This window comes from Choloepus didactylus, chromosome 11 (genome assembly GCF_015220235.1).
Source record: "Choloepus didactylus isolate mChoDid1 chromosome 11, mChoDid1.pri, whole genome shotgun sequence".
NCBI lineage: Eukaryota > Metazoa > Chordata > Mammalia > Pilosa > Megalonychidae > Choloepus > Choloepus didactylus.
The window spans coordinates 16,400,946-16,423,064 of record NC_051317.1 but is presented as its reverse complement, the minus strand read 5'-3'; the positions used below and the strand labels follow the sequence as shown (position 1 = coordinate 16,423,064).

The window sequence follows — 22,119 nt, the reverse complement described above, 5'->3', positions numbered from 1 at the left end:
CCGGGAACCTCAGCTCCACCGCCAAGACGGCAGCCATCACACAAGTCCTGGGGACACAGCTGCTCCAATGTCTGTTCCACTCTGGAAAGCTCTACCTTGACCAGGTTTTAGTGACATGATATTTTAGAGAATGATTCCCCACTCCTACTCTTTTCCTCCTCATACCCTTAAAAGTGTGATGCATAGTTGCTTCTACTGCTGTTACCTTGTGTTTTCATCTATTTTCATTTTGGTTTTGTTCTCACCAAGGATTCCACTTTTAAAACCAAATGTCACAATTACCTAATCCCAAGTGAATGGGTCCCTCTCTGATTCTCACTGCAGGTCCATTTTAAAACAACCGGCTCCAGGAATGATTGACAAAAAGTAGTCTATGCATGCATGGGCCTCTTACAGATGGGCAAATCCTGAGTCCAATGAGTCACACAAGGAGTCGTCCTGCAAGGCTTGACCTTTAGGAGGTAGTATAGACACAAGGACATATAAGCCAGCTTTCTCTGGAGATGCATCAAAGGGGTTCAGCACTTGGCACTCCCACAATGTACCATTATGGGTAACGGAGAGCTAGCTGGGAAAAATGAAAGGATTTGGCATCACCTTTCTCTACCAGGAGGAAAGAGGGGCCAATTATGTGTTTCTAAAGAATAGAGATTATGCAGGACCTGCCCAGAACTGGGAAGAGTGAAGAAGATTGCTTGGAGGGAAATGGCAGGATCTCAGTAAGGTCTAACTAGATCGTACTGCTGTTGGTGGCCTCAGCCTTTCCCAAAATGCCCATGTGCAAGCTTGGAAAGACAGTAGGGAGCCTCCTGGTGTGTCCGGGGGTCCAAGGCTTGGACATAATGCATGACGTGGATGTTAAGTGTGGTCTGGGGACCAGAGGACTGGATTTAACAAGAGGCATTGGCCCAAGGGAGGGAGCCCAGTAACAGGTTTGGAGTCAAGACTGATGGATTTGATTTAGAAAAATAAAGTGATACGCCATGGATACCCCCAAATGATACGTTACCTGTGCCAGTATATGGATTCTAGAGGTTCTATGTAATAATAGTCATGGTAGTTGTAGCATCATCTATCAGTTACCCACTTATAACTATGTCCCAAGCCCTTCACCTCATTTAACCTTCACAAGCATTCTAGAAGATTAGTGTATTACCTCCATTTTACAAATGATGAAACAGATTCAGAGAGGAAAATACATTTGTTCAAGTTACACAGCTGCAGTTCAGTCATGTGTAGGGGTGATTTCCAGCATCATCTTGAATACATCTTCCATTGCTCGCCAAAAAGCTTCCATGGAGAACTCTCCAATACAGGACTATTTTTCCCTTTCCTTCTTGAATTCACTCCTTTATTTTCTATTAGACCATTCACCTTCCTTATCTACAGAGTTGATCACTTGCCTCTTTATAAGATCTTTATGATTCCCTTCTCTTACAGCACCACAGAATTTTAGAGCAAGTTAATGGCAGTGCCTGTTCAAGAATTCCAAAACTAGATCTTTCCTTATTACTTCTCATTGATTTTTCTCTGGTTTCCCTTCCTACCATGGTCTCAAAGATTTCACATTTCTACATCACCCTTTCTCATGTTCTGAACTGCTTTGCCATGGTCCTCTAATACTGAAACTTATAACAGGATGTGCCTCTCTTTAAGCACAAAGAATAAGATAATACAAGAGAGTCAGATGATCAGAATCTTTACCCAATTTAGATCTGTGCAAAAGACCTCTTGAGCTTAATTTCTTTGCCAAGTTTGGATCTCTGTATGGGTACCTCTTCTTTCTGCCCTGATCCTAAAACCTGACATCCAACTATTCCTTGAATATTTTTGGCAGCTAGCATGTACTAGAGGCACTGAGCAAAAAACTGGAAGCTTCCAGGTGTTCATGTAAGAAAATGCAGTTACCTGATGTGTCACAGCGGCCTGGTGAGCTGGTGGGTTGCGTCCTTCTCGTTTCCTGGGTTATCTGAAAATGGGTTGTTGCTGGCTGCTTTGGGAAAGGTGAAGTAGCTAACAAAACAAAAAGAATGTAAGAATTGTGCTCTATTTGTGAAGAAAAAAATCCCACCCCAACAATAGTATAAAACAAAAATGATCAGGGACTATCATTCTCTTCCTACCAAGCCTTCACCCAGTCTTCTCCTGAAGGCAGCCTCTCACCCACCAAACCCAGTCCTTTCAACTCTCTCTTGGAAATTTATTCAGAGATGGCCTTGAGACTTTGCACTGCTCTGTAACTATCGCATTATCATGATAATTATCTGGATAGTATATCAGCATGCAGTATTATTTCACACTTTCTATATTCTTAGGTTCCCCCTAAATCCTGTAGAATCTACAACAGTGTATCATATGTAGAACACCCAATTAAGTTTTTATTTTAGTCATACAAGTGACATTTTACTTTCAGGGAACAGAACCTCTGGATTTTGCACTGCCTTTCTCCCTTCACAATAATCCCAGTTTGGATTCCCTTGCTTTATTCAGGAGAGATGTGCATAGATAGCTCTTTCCAGGAAGATGTGCATGTTGACCAACAAAAAGTAGATACAATATTGATTTCTTGAGGTCTCTTCAAGTGGACAGTATTGCCCAACTGCTTAGGGAATGATTCACAAATTCAGTAACATCCCTAGCACACCCTGACCTGGGTCCTTCTGCAGTTCAGAGTCTTATGTAGGGGTGATTTCAAGCATCATCTTGAATTCATCTTTCCTTGCCCACCAAAAAGCTCCCACGAAGAACTCTCCAATACAGGACTATTTTTCCCTTTCTTTCTTCAAATCACTCCTTTATTTTCTATTAGACCATTCACCTTCCTTATCTACAGAGTTGATCACTTGCCTCTTTATAAGATCTTTATGATTCCCTTCTCTTACAGCACCACAGAATTTTAGAGCAAATTAGTGGAAGTGCGTGTTCAAAAATTCCCAAACTTGAGCTTTCCTTATTACTTCTCATTGATCTTTCTCTGGTTTCCCTTCCCTACCATGGTCTCAATGATTTCACATTTCTACATCACCCTTTCTCATGTTCTGAACTGCTTTGCCACGGTCCTCTAATACTGAAAACTACAACAGGATGTTCCTCTCTTTTAAAGAATAAGACAACACAAGAGAATCAGATGATCAGAGTCTTTACCCAATTTAGAAGTGTGCAAAAGACCCCTTGAGCTTAATTTCTTTGCCAACTTTGAATCTCTGTATAGGTAGTTCTTCTTTCTGCCCTGCCCCTAAAACCTTACATCCAACTATTCCTTGAATATTTTTGGCAGCTAGCATGTACTAGAGGCACTGAGCAAAAAACTGGATGCTTCCAAGTGCTCATGTAAGAACATGCAGTTACCTGATGTGTCCTGGTGGCCTGGTGAGCTGGTGGGTTGCATCCTTGTTTCCTGGGTTATCTGAAAATGGGTTGTTGCTGACTGCTTTGGGAAAGGTGAAGTAGCCACTGAAACAAAACGAATGTAAGAATTGTGCTCTATTTGTGGAGAAAAATAGCTCAGGGATGGGATGGATATAAAGATAAATGTCAGTCCCTGCGTTGGATCACCTCCGGTTTCCCTCCATCCTGTACTGCAAAATTCAGCTCCAAACTCAAACTCTGTTAGAAACTATCATGATAAGGATAAAGCTCTATTAATACCATCTCCCAGGAGGTCACATAGATATATAAACCAATACTTTTCTTCTGAATCTCTGCTTTAAACCAAGTGCAGTGACTTATGCGTGTTCTCCAAACTGAGTCCACTAATCCACCTTAGCTGACACAAACTAAGTATTAAGAAGCTAAATCAATATTGAGAAAATCAACAAACTCTTCACTGTGTTCAGCTGCCTGGAAAAAAAAAACAAACCTGTTTTTCCTATGAACTTTTATGGCTTTAAAATCCCAGTTATAACTTAAAGCCCTCTCTTCCAAACTCAGCTCAGAACCCAATCTTTCAGATCCCTCCTGGTTAAATATACACATGGTTCCATAGGAGCCAAGGGAAATCCATGTGCTCTATCAGATTTTTCTGGCTAAAAGCTTGTGACATCTCTGTCACTCCACAAAATCCAGAGCCACCTCAAAAGGTCAAAGGCTTTAGGGGGCTTTAAGAATCTCACTAATAGTTATCTTTTTAATCCAGAAATAGAAGGCTTGAACCTAAACTGGTTTTCAGAATAGCAAGCTATTGTTCTGTTGGTTTGAAATCTAAACTCTTATCTATCAGGAATCTGAAGTATGAATCATGTGGCCTGAATTGAAAAAGGAACGTGTACATTCTAAACCCTTAAAGTTCTTAAATACATGTTTACTTCTTCATCGGTAAACATAGCATCTTTTGCAAAAGTAGCATCTTTTTCATGCTACATTAATAAATTAAAGAATGCTAAAATAGCAAAACTGCGTTAAGTCAATGACCGTCCCCAAAAGACTGGGTACTTGCATAAAAAGCCTTTTTCAGTGAGGACATCAGATTCGGAAAGAATCATCCAAATGTAAAGTTCAGTTCTCATGATAGGAGGCACAACTGAGTACTTAAAAGCACAGGACCCAAATTCAAAAGTAATGGAGATTGAATCCTGGCTCAGTTTCTATCTGTTTGGCTTTCAACAAGCAACTTGTACTCTGTGCCTCAATTCCCACAACCACAAAATAGGGTCGAATTGCTCCTACAATGCATAGAGTTGTCACAAGAATTAAGTAATATGACATTTGTAACACACTTAGCATGGTGCCTGGCATAGGAAACACAGTAAGTGTTAGTTTCATTGAAGTCTCTTCCTCAAGGGGAGGGTCCTACTTCAGAATGGACTAAATGATCTTTATGCAGAGCTCCTTGTGGGGACAGAATCTAATTAGCCTAATCCTCCTTCTCTGGCATTCCCTATTTTTAACTCATACGCCTGTGCCCAGTTGGGCCAGATGCACATCAACCTCATTAGGAGCACTAGGTATGGGGTCTGGCTGTTTTTGGCTAATAATGGCCCCCTTTTGAGAGCCTGATGAAAAGTTATGGGTCCCTTCACCCTGAAGATGTTTCTACATACAAAAGACTGCATATAATTTAGGAGCGGCGGGATCACAGACCCTGTGAAGCTCATCCTTGGAAGCCAGATGAGAAACCTTGCTCTGGATTGAACCCAAGTGCTTCTGCCTCAAAACAATGCTCTGAAGAGTTGATATCCTTCCTAAGGGCTCAGAAACAGGTCTCTTTTACCTGGTTTGTAGCTCTGCGTCAGTGCTGGCGTTGGAGGAGCAGAGGTAGAGACCTTAGGTGATGTTGGAACATTGGTAACGGAGGCTAGAGTTAGAAATTAACATGAAAGCTAGGATTAATCAAGCAGCCAGAAACCAGAATCTCATGCTGGTTCTGTACACCAACAAAATCATTGACTTTCCCCAAGGAGAACTGAGCATTTACCTCTTGAACTCAAGAGTTCTTGTCATTGGTCAACTAGAATCTGTGACAAGGGCAGGCTTGAAGACAAGCTCACAAAAAGGAAACATCTGCACTGAAAGAGATGTATTTGGGGAGATTCTAGATGAGAAATGATACCTCATATCTGCACAGAAGCACTTTGAAAAGACCTGCTATGCATATCGGATTGATGTATCTTCATAAACATCACTGTAAGGTAGGGATGGTATGTAGAGCCTGGAGGATGAGTTGTTCTTTGTCCTCCTCTTTGTGGCAATTGACTAAGTCAGTGGTTCCTTTTATACTGGTTACCAAATATAATAAAGATGATTCAGTGGAGTCAGTCCTGCAAGTACCCACACAATGGACTCGGATCTTAACTAAGCGTTGATGTGGAATAACTAGAATTTTAGGCTAATTGGCATCCATCAGCCTGTGCTAGATCACACATGAGAGCCAGCACAGATAGAATGTATACATTTCACTGGAGGGTGGGCCTAGACCTTCTAAATTTCCTTCCCACCTAAGAGATAATTTACAAGCGGTAATAACTTTGAATCCTTCCAGATCAGAAGTGGAACAGGAATCCAAACAACCCCAGAGGTCTCAGAGCTATCCAGAGAGAGAGGGAGAACTTGAGTTTAGCACAAACACAGTGACTGACACAAAGAGTCACTGAAAGAATGAATCAAGAGTAATGCATATTTTTTTTCTCACCAGGTACAATTTTTTCCTCCAAGAAGATTCCTTAAGTCCCAACCCTACTAACTATAAAATAAAACCTCAACTCTCTTGAAGAGGGGGCAATTGGTTTGAAAACACTCCTTTCTGAGGGATACAATTTAATAAGGGATCTAGCTACTTTTTGCCGTGAGGAAGAAAACCAGTATTTTCCCACAATTATTTGTGAATGCCTATTATGTACAAGGCATTAGTCAAAAGCTAAGATCAGCAAACCTTTTCTGTAAAGGGCCAGATAATAAATACTTTAGGCTTTGGGCATCCTGTGCTCTCAGTGGTAACTACTCTGTCTATACTAGTGTGAAAGAGAGCCATAGACAATATGTAAATTTATGGCTGTGGCTATGTTCCAAAAAAACTTTATTTTCAAAACAGATGATCAGCCTGATTTGGCCCCAGACTATAGTCTGATGACGCTGGTCTAACACACAGTCAGAGACTTTTAAGAAAACTACCATCCTGCCTCCTCCCTCCACAGTTTAAAATCTGATCTGGAGAAAAAAGAGCAAGCACACAAAAAAATCTAGTCGAAAGATCATAATGAGGAAGCAGAAACTAAATTAGCTCATGAACTTTTCTTCCTCACCAGTAAATCTTTCCCTCAGGAAGAAAGTCCAAAGTCTGAGAAATTTCAAGAGTAGAAAGAACTGAGAAGGAAAACCTTTAATATCAGAGGGTTGAAAAGTAAGCTCATCCTACGAAAACTGCAAGAAAATTTAAGCAAAGATTTGGTTATTGAAGGTAAGTCTGAGTCTCTTTGGCTCAGTTATGTACCCACCTCCAAGTGGACCCAACAGTGGTTTTATAAATGTCCACCTCTCAAAGAATTTCTAAGCCATAAAATAAAAGTCTCCTGCCAATTTCTCCATGCCGTTACAAAATTTCAGCCAGCTCAATAATAATATAATAATTTTGTAGCTCCAAGAAAGTTGTCATCATAGCCATATTATCTCTTTGTTCTCCACCTGCTGCCTCTTCCTTCTAGGTATTGGATCCCTCTCTTCTTTTGGCAGCTTCCCTAAACTGTCTCCCAGATAGTTTACAGAGACAGCTGTTTCCCCATCAGAACTGATCTCATCTGGCTTGACTTTTTAAGAGAAAAAAGCCGAAACCAATAGCTAGGAGATTTCAAAATAAAGTCCCAGGAGGGCCTCTTCCTCTTAATTGCAGAGAGAGAGAGAGGGAGAGAGAGAGAGAGAGAGAGAGAGGGAGAGAAAGGGGGGAGAGACAGAGAGAGAGAGAGAGGAGAGTGCGCTAAATTAATTAAGCCCACATGTGTTGGGTTCTATTGCCAATGTGAGATCTTAGTGGAAGGATAGTCATCAGGAAACAGCACCAGAAACCTTGATATCCTTTCTAAGGGCTCAGAAACAGGTCTCTTTTACCTGGTTTGTGGCTCTGCGTCAGTGCTGGCGTTGGAAGAGCAGAGGTAGAGACCTTAGGTGATGTTGGAACATTGGTAACGGAGGCTAGAGTTAGAAATTAACATGAAAGCTAGGATTAATCAAGCAGCCAGAAACCAGAATCTCATGCTGGTTCTGTACACCAACAAAATCATTGACTTTCCCCAAGGAGAACTGAGCATTTACCTCTTGAACTCAAGAGTTCTTGTCATTGGTCAACTAGAATCTGTGACAAGGGCAGGCTTGAAGACAAGCTCACAAAAAGGAAACATCTGCACTGAAAGAGATGTATTTGGGGAGATTCTAGATGAGAAATGATACCTCATATTTGCACAGAAGCACTTTGAAAAGACCTGCTATGCATATCGGATTGATGTATCTTCATAAACATCACTGTAAGGTAGGGATGGTATGTAGAGCCTGGAGGATCAGTTGTTCTTTGTCCTCCTCTTTGTGGCAATTGACTAAGTCAGTGGTTCCTTTTATACTGGTTACCAAATATAATAAAGATGATTCAGTGGAGTCAGTCCTGCAAGTACCCACACAATGGACTCGGATCTTAACTAAGCGTTGATGTGGAATAACTAGAATTTTAGGCTAATTGGCATCCATCAGCCTGTGCTAGATCACACATGAGAGCCAACGCAGATAGAATATATACATTTCACTGGAGGGTGGGCCTAGACCTTCTAAATTTCCTTCCCACCTAAGAGATAATTTACAAGCGGTAATAACTTTGAATCCTTCCAGAGTCAGAAGTGGAACAGAAATCCAAACAACCCCAGAGGTCTCAGAGCTATCCAAACAGAGAGGCAGAACTTGAGTTTAGCACAAACACAGTGACTGACACAAAAGAGTCACTGAAAGAATGAATCAAGAATAATGCATTTTTTTTTCTCACCAGGTACATTTTTTTTCCTCCAAGAAGATTCCTTAAGTCCCAACTCTACTAACTATAAAATAAAACCTCAACTCTCTTGAAGAGGGGGCAATTGGTTTGAAAACACTCCTTTCTGAGGGATACAATTTAATAAGGGATCTAGCTACTTTTTGCCGTGAGGAAGAAAACCAGTATTTTCCCACAATTATTTGTGAATGCCTATTATGTACAAGACATTAGTCAAAAGGTAAGATCAGCAAACGTTTTCTGTAAAGGGCCAGATAATAAATACTTCAGGCTTTGGGCATCCTGTGCTCTCAGTGGTAACTACTCTGCCTATAGTAGTGTGAAAGAAAGCCATAGACAATATGTAAATTTATGGCTGTGGCTATGTTCCAAAAAAACTTTATTTTCAAAACAGATGATCAGCCTGATTTGGCCCCAGACTATAGTCTGATGATGCTGGTCTAACACACAGTCAGAGACTTTTAAGAAAACTACAATCCTGCCTCCTCCCTCCACAGTTTAAAATCTGATCTGGAGAAAAAAGAGCAAGCACACAAAAAAATCTAGTCAAAAGATCATAATGAGGAAGCAGAAACTAAATTAGCTCATGAACTTTTCTTCCTCACCAGTAAATCTTTCCCTCAGGAAGAAAGTACAAAGTTTGAGAAATTTCAAGAGTAGAAACAGCTGAGGAGGAAAACCTTTAATATCAGAGGGTTGAAAAGTAAGCTCATCCTACGAAAACTGCAAGAAAATTTAAGCAAAGATTTGGTTATTGAAGGTAAGTCTGAGTCTCTTTGGCTCAGTTATGTACCCACCTCCAAGTGGACCCAACAGTGGTTTTATAAATGTCCACCTCTCAAAGAATTTCTAAGCCATAAAATAAAAGTCTCCTGCCAATTTCTCTATGCCGTTACAAAATTTCAGCCAGCTCAATAATAATATAATAATTTTGTAGCTCCAAGAAAGTTGTCATCATAGCCATATTATCTCTTTGTTCTCCACCTGCTGCCTCTTCCTTCTAGGTATTGGATCCCTCTCTTCTTTTGGCAGCTTCCCTAAACTGTCTCTCAGATAGTTTACAGAGACAGCTGTTTCCCCATCAGAACTGATCTCATCTGGCTTGACTTTTTAAGGGAAAAAAGCTGAAACCAATAGCTAGGAGATTTCAAAATAAAGTCCCAGGAGGGCCTCTTCCTCTTAATTGCAGAGAGAGAGAGAGAGAAAGAGAGGGAGAGAGAGAGAGAGAGAGAGAGAGAGAGAGAGAGAGGGGGGGGGGGGAGAGAGAGAGGGAGAGAAAGGGGGGAGAGAGAGAGAGAGAGAGAGGAGAGTGCGCTAAATTAATTAAGCCCACATGTGTTGGGTTCTATTGCCAATGTGAGATCTTAGTGGAAGGATAGTCATCAGGAAACAGGACCAGAAACCTTGATATCCTTTCTAAGGGCTCAGAAACAGGTCTCTTTTACCTGGTTTGTGGCTCTGCGTCAGTGCTGGCGTTGGAGGAGCAGAGGTAGAGACCTTAGGTGATGTTGGAACATTGGTAACGGAGGCTAGAGTTAGAAATTAACATGAAAGCTAGGATTAATCAAGCAGCCAGAAACCAGAATCTCATGCTGGTTCTGTACACCAACAAAATCATTGACTTTCCCCAAGGAGAACTGAGCATTTACCTCTTGAACTCAAGAGTTCTTGTCATTGGTCAACTAGAATCTGTGACAAGGGCAGGCTTGAAGACAAGCTCACAAAAAGGAAACATCTGCACTGAAAGAGATGTATTTGGGGAGATTCTAGATGAGAAATGATACCTCATATTTGCACAGAAGCACTTTGAAAAGACCTGCTATGCATATCGGATTGATGTATCTTCATAAACATCACTGTAAGTTAGGGACGGTATGTAGAGCCTGGAGGATCAGTTGTTCTTTGTCCTCCTCTTTGTGGCAATTGACTAAGTCAGTGGTTCCTTTTACACTGGTTACCAAATATAATAAAGATGATTCAGTGGAGTCAGTCCTGCAAGTACCCACACAATGGACTCGGATCTTAACTAAGCGTTGATGTGGAATAACTAGAATTTTAGGCTAATTGGCATCCATCAGCCTCTGCTAGATCACACATGAGAGCCAACGCAGATAGAATATATACATTTCACTGGAGGGTGGGCCTAGACCTTCTAAATTTCCTTCCCACCTAAGAGATAATTTACAAGCGGTAATAACTTTGAATCCTTCCAGAGTCAGAAGTGGAACAGGAATCCAAACAACCCCAGAGGTCTCAGAGCTATCCAGACAGAGAGGCAGAACTTGAGTTTAGCACAAACATGGTGCCTGACACAAAAGAGTCACTGAAAGAACGAATCAAGAATAATGCATTTTTTTTTTCTCACCAGGTACATTTTTTTTCCTCCAAGAAGATTCCTTAAGTCCCAACTCTACTAACTATAAAATAAAACCTCAACTCTCTTGAAGAGGGGGCAATTGGTTTGAAAACACTCCTTTCTGAGGGATACAATTTAATAAGGGATCTAGCTACTTTTTGCCGTGAGGAAGAAAACCAGTATTTTCCCACAATTATTTGTGAATGCCTATTATGTACAAGGCATTAGTCAAAAGGTAAGATCAGCAAACTTTTTCTGTAAAGGGCCAGATAATAAATACTTTAGGCTTTGGGCATCCTGTGCTCTCAGTGGTAACTACTCTGCCTATAGTAGTGTGAAAGAGAGCCATAGACAATATGTAAATTTATGGCTGTGGCTATGTTCCAAAAAAACTTTATTTTCGAAACAGATGATCAGCTTGATTTGGCCCCAGACTATAGTCTGATGACGCTGGTCTAACACACAGTCAGAGACTTTTAAGAAAACTACAATCCTGCCTCCTCCCTCCACAGTTTAAAATCTGATCTGGAGAAAAAAGAGCAAGCACACAAAAAAATCTAGTCGAAAGATCATAATGAGGAAGCAGAAACTAAATTAGCTCATGAACTTTTCTTCCTCACCAATAAATCTTTCCCTCAGGAAGAAAGTTCAAAGTTTGAGAAATTTCAAGAGTAGAAACAGCTGAGGAGGAAAACCTTTAATATCAGAGGGTTGAAAAGTAAGCTCATCCTACAAAAACTGCAAGAAAATTTAAGCAAAGATTTGGTTATTGAAGGTAAGTCTGAGTCTCTTTGGCTCAGTTATGTACCCACCTCCAAGTGGACCCAACAGTGGTTTTATAAATGTCCACCTCTCAAAGAATTTCTAAGCCATAAAATAAAAGTCTCCTGCCAATTTCTCTATGCCGTTACAAAATTTCAGCCAGGTCAATAATAATATAATTTTGTAGCTCCAAGAAAGTTGTCATCATAGCCATATTATCTCTTTGTTCTCCACCTGCTGCCTCTTCCTTCTAGCGTATTGGATCCCTCTCTTCTTTTGGCAGCTTCCCTAAACTGTCTCCCAGATAGTTTACAGAGACAGCTGTTTCCCCATCAGAACTGATCTCATCTGGCTTGACTTTTTAAGGGAAAAAAGCCAGAACCAAAAGCTAGGAGATTTCAAAATAAAGTCCCAGGAGGGCCTCGTCTTCTTAATTGAAGAGAGAGAGAGAGACAGAGAAAGAGAGGGAGAGAGAGAGAGAGGGAGAGAAAGAGTGCGCTAAATTAATTAAGCCCACATGTGTTGGGTTCTATTGCCAATGTGAGATCTTAGTGGAAGGACAGTCATCAGGAAACAGCACCAGAAACCAGGAAATCTTTAAGAACCTACTCCTTTCATCAAATGGTAAGGAAAACTAGGATGTCCATATCAAAATGGAAAAATTTAATGTCCCATATTTTTGGATTTTGTGAACTTCTTAAAAGCAACTGATGAACAGTTATTGGGATGCAAACATTTAATATTGCAATATAAGAATATTTTATTTTTTAAAGAGTAATCATTGTGATATGATGTGAAATATGCTTCAAAAAGCCCAGGGTGTTATTGCTAAAAAACACTAAAAAACAGAACAAAACAAAAAAACAGGGTTGGAAAGGGGGTGGGGTGGAGCTATATGTGCTTATGCAATGCATGCGGCTCAACAGGATCAAGCTGACAATTAAGACTAGGTGATATACCCACACATTCTATTATATTCTCTTCATTTATGTTTGAACTTTTCTCAATAGTTTTAAAATGTGAAGAAAGGACATTTTTACATTTTCTAAGACAATCTCAGAAAAGGGGGAAGTTCTTTAAGGTGAATAAATTCAGCTTGATAAAAATATTCACTATATTTCACTATGGAAAAGGGAGTGCCCTTTTATGTGCCAACGAGCGTGTTTGAAGCATGGCTTTAGGAGAGCATTTACTGCCTGTGAATATCCTCTAGCCCTATGGCCTTGAATCAAGGTTGCTCTTAACACTTTACCCACATAAATCAAAGTTATTCTATTTTCCAAGAGCAAGAATTATTGGAAAACAAGATTAGAGGGCCTGCCCTTGCCCTACTAAAGGAAAAAGAGAAAATTACTACCAGACAGATAACACTGTATCTTAGTTAACATGCAAGAAATGATCAAAGGAAGACTCAAGCTTACCTGGTCTAATCTCCAATGACAGTGTGAGTTTCCTATCATTAAACCAACCCCTGTATTCAACACGGCAACAATACAGACCAGTGTCGATCTGGTTTGCATCCTGTATGGTCAAAGACACATTCCCTTCCGGAATTTTTCCCTTTAGCTGATAACGCTCGTGCCTCTGAAAGATGGCGTGGACTCCGTTCGTCCGGATGATTTCATGCATGCATCCGCTCTGAGAACATCCCGCTCGGCCCCAACACATGGTATGAATATCTCCATTAATCACCGGGTAGGTGCAGGGCAGTGTCACAGACTGACCCACCACTCCTCTCACTTGTGGGTAAGAAACAACAGCACCTGCAAATAAAGAGAAGCGAAACAGACGGAGGGCTTTATGTTTTCACTTTTTCTTTGTATGGTTTATTTGGTTTATAATCGTATGATTTTATAGCTTGAATTTTTAAAATCGCGTATTCTAAGTGTTTTTCTATTTAGCCCACTCTTCATCAGCATTATTTTTAATTTACGGATAAAACAATTCATTGTACCATAAGATATTCAGATTGTTTCCCATTTTTACCATTATAAAGAACTCCACAAATTTTTCTGCATAAAACTTTTTCTGTATTTAGGATTGTTTCCTAATAGGATAGATTTCTAAGAGAGATACGATTAGGATAAAAGGCAGGAATGTTTTCAGTCCTTCGATGAGTATTGTTTTCCAAAAGGTTTGAGCCAAATGACACTTCAGTACTACAGGAGAGTATATTTCACCCTTTATTTTGGTCAGGTATCTGCTTGTTGATTTTTATATAGGTAATACATAGCACATGGTTTTTTGTTCTTATTTTCAGTGAGAAGTCTCCCTCCTGCTCTAGTCTCCCAGAGACCAATATATTTATCAGTTGAAATACATTAAAAATAATAGGTTGTATATATGTTACTAGAATCAAGCATAGGACTGTACAACACGCACAGTGAACCCTACTGTAAACAATGGACTATAGTTAACAGTAGAATTATAAAAATGTTCTTTCATGAATTGTAACAAATGAACCACACCAATGCAAGGTGTTAATGACAGAGTGGAATATGGGAACTCTGTATTTTATGCATGATTTTTCTGTAAACCTACAATGTCTCTAATAAAAAAAAAATAACATTCCTATGCATTTAAATCTTTTTACTGCAATTAAAAGCTGCTGCAAATGAAATCACCTCCTTTCTAACCCCTGCTACCTAATATTTCGTTTCAAGTGTTGTTGGCTTGGAGGCAGAAGTCTCCTAAACTCTTTAGAATTAATTTTTAGAAAATGGGTTTATAATACCTCCACGGGGGGCTGAGATTTGTCGTGGGCTTTAGGATTGGCTGAAAAGAATCCAAGCAGGGGTTCCTTCTCACAAGTTGATGATGGCCCAGCAACTGAGCAAGGCATGCTTATCAGAAGAAATAACCAGAGAACAGGAGAATATTTGATCAAGTACTAAACTGTGCTCCTAAGACAAAAAAATCAAAACTATCTCCTTGGCTAATAGCATAAAAACTCTATGTTGCCAAATGCAAAGTGGCCCTTAAAAGAAATCTAAGATTCAATAACTAATCGTGTTTCATACTGGGCTGTGAGTTTGGGAAATGCATGGGGAAAAAAATGTTCAATGTTACATAAAATAAGATTATATTTTTCACCAGAACGTGTATAGTATTTAATTTTGCTGAAAACTATTTTTCTGATGATTAAAGTAATACACACTAATCAGAAAAATTAAAATATTATAGAATTATGAAGAAAAATTGAACTGTCCCCCAATCCAACTCTCTAGAGATTACTAGTTATTAAAATTTGGGGTATGGGTATTATTTGGGGTTTTCCCCAATCACATGGAATTTCTTTTTAATTATAATATTTATTTTAAAAGAAATAATTGCGTGTGGTTTAAAAAAAAGAACAAACCTAACTTCAAAAGGCACCGAAAGTACAGCAGGACTAGTCTCCCATCTTCCCCTCACCACTGTTTCCTCTCCCCACCACTTCCCACCCAGGGCTAACCACTGTCAACATTTCTTACGTATAATTGAGAGGCAGTCTATGCATCCACAACTCTCTGCCCACCCCTTTTTCATTTAAACATAAATGGCAGCATGTGACACATTACACACTGTTCTGCATCTTGCCTTGTTCTCCTAGCCCTGGGGTTTTGTAATTCATAACATTACAGATTGCTTAAGCAATTTCTTTGGAGTAAGATTTCAGCCTGGGTCTTTGCTCCCTAATTATCCCATCATCTTCCAACAAAGCCCAAGGAATATCTTCCTTCCCCCACACCCCTACCCAGCCCCTGAGCCACTCCCCCATCCTGGGGGCTTTCAAACCCCCAGCCCACCTCCTCACTTACCTGTGAGAAGCACTAAGAGACCTGCAATGATCACCTGGGTATGCATCGTGGTATCAGCCTGAAGGAAAGTGAGAAGACAGACCAGCTGGTACCGGATAGTATGGAACAAGTCTTAATTTCCAGATTTGAACTTCTCCTTTCACCCTGTCTGAGCAAATCACATGAGCCCGCTGTGCTGAGGATGGCAGAAGACCACGCACAGGGCTTCAGGGCTCTGTTAGCTCCTGGCGGCTGAGGGCTCTGATTCCAACAGATGAGGAGAGCAGTCCTGAGAAGCAGGCCCTTCCTTCTATCCCAGTTGCTTCCCCACCCAGTGTCCAACCCAACTCCTGGGTCCGACACAGGAAATAGGGAAACAAACAGGAAGAAGACTGGAGACAAAGACTAACAGTGGGGTGCAGTGGCCAAAAAGCAGAGCCAAGACCAGCCTTCTAATGGCAGAGGTGTACTTCCCCTTGGCCTTGAGGATGACAGTCAACTGGCCTTTGGTGGGGCCCGGATTCTTCCTGCCACATGGCCAGAAAGTTTAGTCCCAGCCTCAACCAGTCATTCTGCTAAATTCACCATTAACAAGGAGAATTGAGCAAGAACGTGAATCACCGTGCCTAACCAGCCATGCTGCCAGGTGCAATGACTCAGATTACATATCCTCCTCAGAGATGTGAGGCAATGTCAGAAGCATAGTGTCCAGAGACTTGGGTTCAAATCTCAGCTCTGCCAGTCACACTGGGAGTCACTGCACCCCATCCCCACCCACACCCCCCCAAGCCTTGAGTTCCTCCTTTGTAAAATAGGACTAAAATTACTCATTGCTTCCCCAAAGGATTGTTAGTGTGAGCAAACAGGCCATGGGAGAACTTTGAGAATTACACCTAAATATGCATTTATAATATTAGGTAAGATGGAGGGAGAATTTACTGTGTAGCAGGTGCTGTGTCTAGCTCTCATGTGCATTTAATCCTTACAGAAGCTCTGAGGCAGATGCTGCTATCAACCCCTTGCCGAAGGAGGAAGCTGAGTTTAGAGAGATTACGTGAGTCTAGATCCCTCACCGGGCCTTCTGAATTTTGCTCTTAATCATTAAACACCGCAAACACGACTAAGCCTGCCTGGTACTTCATTAACTCCCCTTCTGGTCTCAAGATTCTGTAACTCCCTCCCAGGAAGGCAAAGCTGCACATTTCTGTCCTACTCCAATGTTGTTTTGACCCATGACAGTCACCGCCAGTCCTGGGAACCCCAGACTCTAGCAGCCTCTGTACTGGAAAAAGGCCCGAAGCCTGATGCTGCAAACTGGTGGCCCAAAGATTATGTCTGACCTGCAGACACACTTTTGTTTAAAAATTGTATTTCCTGATTAATCGCCAAAATTAAAAAACCCAGGGAGTGCACATGACAATGCAGATTTTTGGCTTTTCGTGAAATAAAGTTAGGAGGTCCAGCAACACAGGGCCCATAGCACCCCATCCCTTAGACAGCGCTTGAGTTCTCCAGCCTGCCCTAGCCCTGCCCAGCCAGCTTCAGTGACATGGCCTCAGCCGGGGGGAGGCCCCTACCTTAGGTCTTCTCCCAGTTCCTTAAACTCAAAAGCTCCCTCCTGTCACTGGGCATTCACACAGCCTATTTGCTAAAATTCAACTCTTCCATAAAAGGAACAGGTTGGTCCATATGATTCTTAATAGCCCTTCAACAGTACCAAACTTTCTCCATACTCGCCAATTCAGCTAGGTAACGAGATAAGTTCTACCCAGGAATAAGCACATTTTCCTTTCCAGATACCTGCTATCATGTTATTCACCTTTATATGCTTGGAGGGGACACCATTGACCACCACCACCATCATAGGTTGGGGGACAAATTCTGAAATGGTTCATATAGAATTAGGTCATGCCTTATTTATTTGGGAGGCAGAGTATCTTATGGCTAGTTTTACTACACTCAAAAGATGGGGCCGAAGCCTGGTAAGTCAGTGACAGGACTTTTTTTAAAATTTAATTTAATTCTACCACAATTATTACAAATATGCTGAGGTTAACATGGCATGACTTAAGATACTAAGGATGAGAAATATCCAGGATTGTACAATCTGGCAGAGTCACAGGTAAATAAGCAACTAACTAGTTACGTCAGGCAGAATGAGCTAAATGGTAAATATTTCATCTGACCACGTCGTGCACCCCACCCCCTACACACGCATCTCTCCCTCTCTCTCAGAACCCTCCTGTGCTCCTTTCAGGAAAAAAAGAAAAATTCAAACTCCTTACCGTTAGGTTTTTCAATAGAGAAGAGATGAAAACTCGATCAAAAAGAGTTTTATTGTCCGGCTGTGCACAGGCAGGCCGAAGCCTAAGAAAATGGCGACAGCCCCGAGCCAAGGGGACAGAAGGGCTTATAAAGGATGGTTGGTGGGAAGTTCTTTGTCCAGGGAAGGGGAGGCTGGCAGGTCTAGGTATAGCAGTTTCTCAGTGGCTACTTTGGGGAAAGGGAGTAGCTGGCAAGTATCCATTGGCTGGTTTGAAAGCAGGGGATTGGGAGGAGGAAAGTTTAAAATTTTAATGTTCAGGATTCCTAAGAGTGAGGGTGGTGGCTTATTGCAGACCTGCAGGGTTCCTAGGGTGGGGGCTGTGGCTTACTGCAGACCTGCAAGATTCCTAGGGTGGGGTGAGGGGGCGGTGGCTCTATCGCAAAATTTCGAAGGGCAGGGGTGGGGTGAGGGCCCAGGGCCTGAATTTAAAACTCAAACCAGGTTTGCAAAGCCCTGATGATTTGGCCCCTGCCTACCTCTCAGATATCTTCTTACACCACCCTCTCCGTCCACAAGGCTCCAGCCACTCTGGTTTCTTTCAAATTTGTCTCCACCTTAGGGCCTTTTACCTAGTGGTGCCTTCTGCCTAGATGCCCATTCATTCTTTCACCCAACCATTTTCACGTTTCTCCTTCTTTTCATTCTGAGCCCTGCTTAAATGTAACCTCCTCAGACATCCCTCGGGTCCCTCTATCTAAATAGCCAACCATTCTACATTCCCCTATTTGAATTATCTACACTGCACTTATTACTCCATTTCCCCTTTCTGTGTTTATCTGTGTGTGTGTATGTGGAGCCTCTCTTTTCCCTCTAGAACTCTGTGATGATGGAGCTACTCCATACAGGTGCAGTGCAATGCAGCAGCCACTAGCCACCTGTGACTGCTGAGCGCCTGAACTCTGGCTAGTGTGCCTGAGGAACTAAAATGTTATTTAAATTTATATACCACCTGTGGCCACTGTATTGGGCACTACAACTCTAGGAATAAACTCCTTTAAGGCAGAGCTCTTCCCTCTTGTTCTCTGCACTATCCCTGGAACCATGTAAGGTACCCAGTAGATACTGATTGATAGGTAAACAAATGGCAGCAGCAAGGCAGGGGGAGAGACCATTCATTTTGACTGGGTTTTGGGAAATTCTTAAAAAAAAAAAAAAGTGACGTGAGATTTATCCTTGGAGAAGAATGGGAGGAGGGGCGGAGGAATTTTAAGTTGAGGAGATGACGAGCAAGAGCCAAGGCAGGGAGCAAGGAAACAAGTGTCCAGGACATGGAACCAAGGCTCTGAGATGTTAAATAGCTGTACAATTCCATACGACTGGATTTTCTGACATAAGCCCATCAAATCTCCCAAGAGAGCCTCCTTTGGGTCTTGAAGATTTCCAACCAGGCAGCTTAGTGGATTTTTACTTTTTAATTTGAACTATACTACTGTCATAATTTTAAATAAGGTGGTCAAGTTTGAATAGGGTGTCACTGAGAAGGTGAAAACTGAGCAAAGACTAAGCATATGAGTAGTGAGGCAAGCCAGAAAGAGTTTTCCATGAAGAGGGTGCAGGGAGGGCAAGGGCGCTAAAATGGAAGGATGTCTGATTGTTCACTGAACAGGGAAGAGGCTGGCATGGTTGGAACAGGGTGAGGGGCAAGGGGGAGAGAGCAGATCACCCTTTGTGAAGACTTCAGCTTTCACACACCATCAAAAAGGAGCGCCACAGCAGGGGCGCAGATGTGGCAGGCTCCCGCTTACCTTTTAGGAGGATCGCTGTGACTGCCAGGTTGAGAAACACAAAGCTCTGTCAGGAAACTAAGCACTAATCCACAAGAGAAAGGGGACAGCAGTGGAGGTGATATGAAAGTGTTCAGATTCTGGATGTTTGGAAGGCAGAGCAAATAGGATTTCCTATGGGGTGTGAAAGGAGGAGTCTAGAGCAACTGAAAGGACTGGAGGTGCCACCAACTGAGATGGAGGTGAGAAGAGCTGCACGTAACAAGGGATTTGAAGGAAATACTCTGGGTTTTGGACACATTTAGTTTGAGATGTCTTGAACACCCAAGTGGAGACGGCTGGAGTTCAGGAGAGGGGTCTAGGCTAAAGAGTCACAGTTAGGAATCATTAGTGTGAAAATGGTATTTAAAGTCATGAGCCCGGAGGAGATCCTCAAGGGAATGAGAGTAGTTAAATTCTAAGCCCTGGGGCATCCCAAGGTTAAAAGGTTGAGGTAGAAGAGGTACAAACACAGGAGTGAGTAGAAGCAAACCAGTGAGTTAGGGAGAAAGCATAAAAGTAAATGGGGTCCTGGAAGCCAAGTGAAGCAAATGCATCAGAGAACAGGGGATCATGAGTCAAATGCTGCTAATGGATGGGTCAAGTAAAACAAGGGAGGGGATTTGGCCATAGGTAGGTCTGAGCATCCTGGACATCATTAGAAACCTTGACAAAAGCAATTTCGGTGAAGAGTAGTTGGGTGATCGTTTTTCCATAATTATACTTCAATAAAAAGTTTACAAGGAAAGATAAAATCAGGAAAGAATCAGAGGCAGGGAACTTTTTCAAGGGTTTTGCAACAAAGAGAGCAAGGAAATGGAGGGGGTCGTTGGGGACTGGGTTCAAGAGAACATTTTTTTAAGTTGGTAAAAGTAACCTCACATTTGTATGCTCAGAGATGATTGTGTGAAGTGAGAAAAACTGATTTGGGAAAGGCAGAATCTGCCAGAGCAATGGAGTGTTGGAATCGCATACTGAATTAGAGGGTTCGGCTTAAACATGAACAGGGGTAGTATGGGGGTGCACACGATGAGTGGGTATGTCTGGGGAAGCTCTCGGTTGATGGCTTTCTCGGTCAAGTAGGAAGCTCAGTCATCAGAGGACAGTGAGGATGGGGAAGAGGTTTTTGGTATTTGAGGTGAGTTCTAGGAGAGCAAATGGACTAGAGACTAATGCATTTAGTCCGACTGCACTAAAGAGCCACTGAGGTAGGGGTCATGAAAGTGAGACCATCCCAAGTGGCTGATTTTGTTCTCCAATTACCTGCAGCTGCAGGCTACAGCAGAGGAGTAAGCAAAATAGTTTTTGTTGTTGTTGTTTTGTATTCTTGGTTATCTCTAAATAAAACAATTAAGTGCCTCTCTTCATTAAAAACATTTGATGGTTTCCCCATGCCTTCAGGACAAAGTCCAAACTCTAAAAGCTGCCCACCTTCCCAGGTTGGCCACGCCCTTCCACCTCAGCCTAGCAACACACGGATCAAACCAAAGCTTTTGTGCCCACTTCCCTTTGCAAGCTCGATCATTCCTAAAACAGAAAAGACTGTCCCCCAAACCTTCAAATGTCAGCAGCCGAAGCAAGGCTCCTCCCTCCTTACTGCATCATATAACTAGTTTTTTATACATTGCAATCAAAAAGTCAACATGTGAACTGCTAATAAAGTTATATCCTTAACACACATTTTCCCATTTCAATTTTATTAAAAATAGTCACTTTACAGATGAGAGAGGCTCAGCAAAAGCAAGTATTGAGTCTCAAACTGCATGACTTTGAAGTAAGCCCAAACATGTCTTACTCTAAAAGGTACCACACTATTCCACCGAGGGTCAGTTTCTCCCTCACATTTCTCACACTGACTTTGCCAGGAAAAGCTTAAACAACACAACTATATAATGACATGATTCCGTTAAGATCATTAGAATTAGGAGAATCTATCTGAAGAAATCCAAAGAATTCAACTTTATGTAAATTTCCTCTATTTTGTTGGCTCAATCATCACTGTATTAATATCCCATGTAATACCGGGAAAGTCCAAGCATAATGTTTTGGTTTTCTCTTCAGCACAGCATAAGCTTCCAGAAGACCATACTTACCTATTAGGAGAGTTTTGTAGCATCTCATTTATTAGCTTTTCTTTCCCTTTTATGGTTTGTTTATGACTAACCCTTCCTCCAAAGGCTTTTCAGGATTAAGGCAACTTTCTATTAGGATTCTATTCTTTATCTCCTTGCTGCCAATTTACATGAAAATTCTTGGAAGTATCTTTGAAAGTTAATTTCTCCAGGCTATCAATCTTCTTGCTAGATTTAATCCACTTACTAACTTAAACAATAGGGAGACATTAACGGGCTGGAACAGTATTTGTTCTCTGCCAGGCTGGTTTGAAAACATTCAGCAAAGATCTTAATTTTAGGTCAGACTCTGGACCTGAAAAATCACATAGGCTTTGAGACTGTTGATACATGAAAGGACTTTACCTGGGGCCAACTTCTTCAATTTATAGGGGAATAAACTAAATTCCAGAAAGAGGAATAGAGTGTGAGAGCCACAGGAGTCACCTGGGGTAGAGGTAGAAGTGAAAGTGGGCTGGATTACTCCTAGTCCACCTCCCTAGTAAGCAATGGAATATTCTAAGCAAACAAAACAAACCTACCATCCCTGCCCTCAGGAAG

The 22,119-nt window shown here is 41.5% G+C and overlaps 1 protein-coding gene across 1 annotated transcript in view; it reads right to left on the bottom strand.

The window, feature by feature from the left end:
- HAVCR1 (hepatitis A virus cellular receptor 1) overlaps positions 1-17,785 on the bottom strand; it is a 28,577-nt gene extending 10,792 nt beyond the window's left edge. The window contains exons 1-8 of the mRNA XM_037799107.1: positions 17,644-17,785; positions 15,380-15,437; positions 13,001-13,342; positions 9,907-9,990; positions 7,537-7,620; positions 5,210-5,293; positions 3,349-3,453; positions 1,909-2,013 (exon numbers count right to left, since the gene is read on the bottom strand). Coding sequence (XP_037655035.1) covers positions 1,909-2,013; positions 3,349-3,453; positions 5,210-5,293; positions 7,537-7,620; positions 9,907-9,990; positions 13,001-13,342; positions 15,380-15,425 — 850 coding nt within the window. The 5' untranslated portion in view covers positions 15,426-15,437; positions 17,644-17,785. The remainder of the gene's footprint in view (positions 1-1,908; positions 2,014-3,348; positions 3,454-5,209; positions 5,294-7,536; positions 7,621-9,906; positions 9,991-13,000; positions 13,343-15,379; positions 15,438-17,643) is intronic.
- Positions 17,786-22,119: the final 4,334 nt, after the last annotated feature.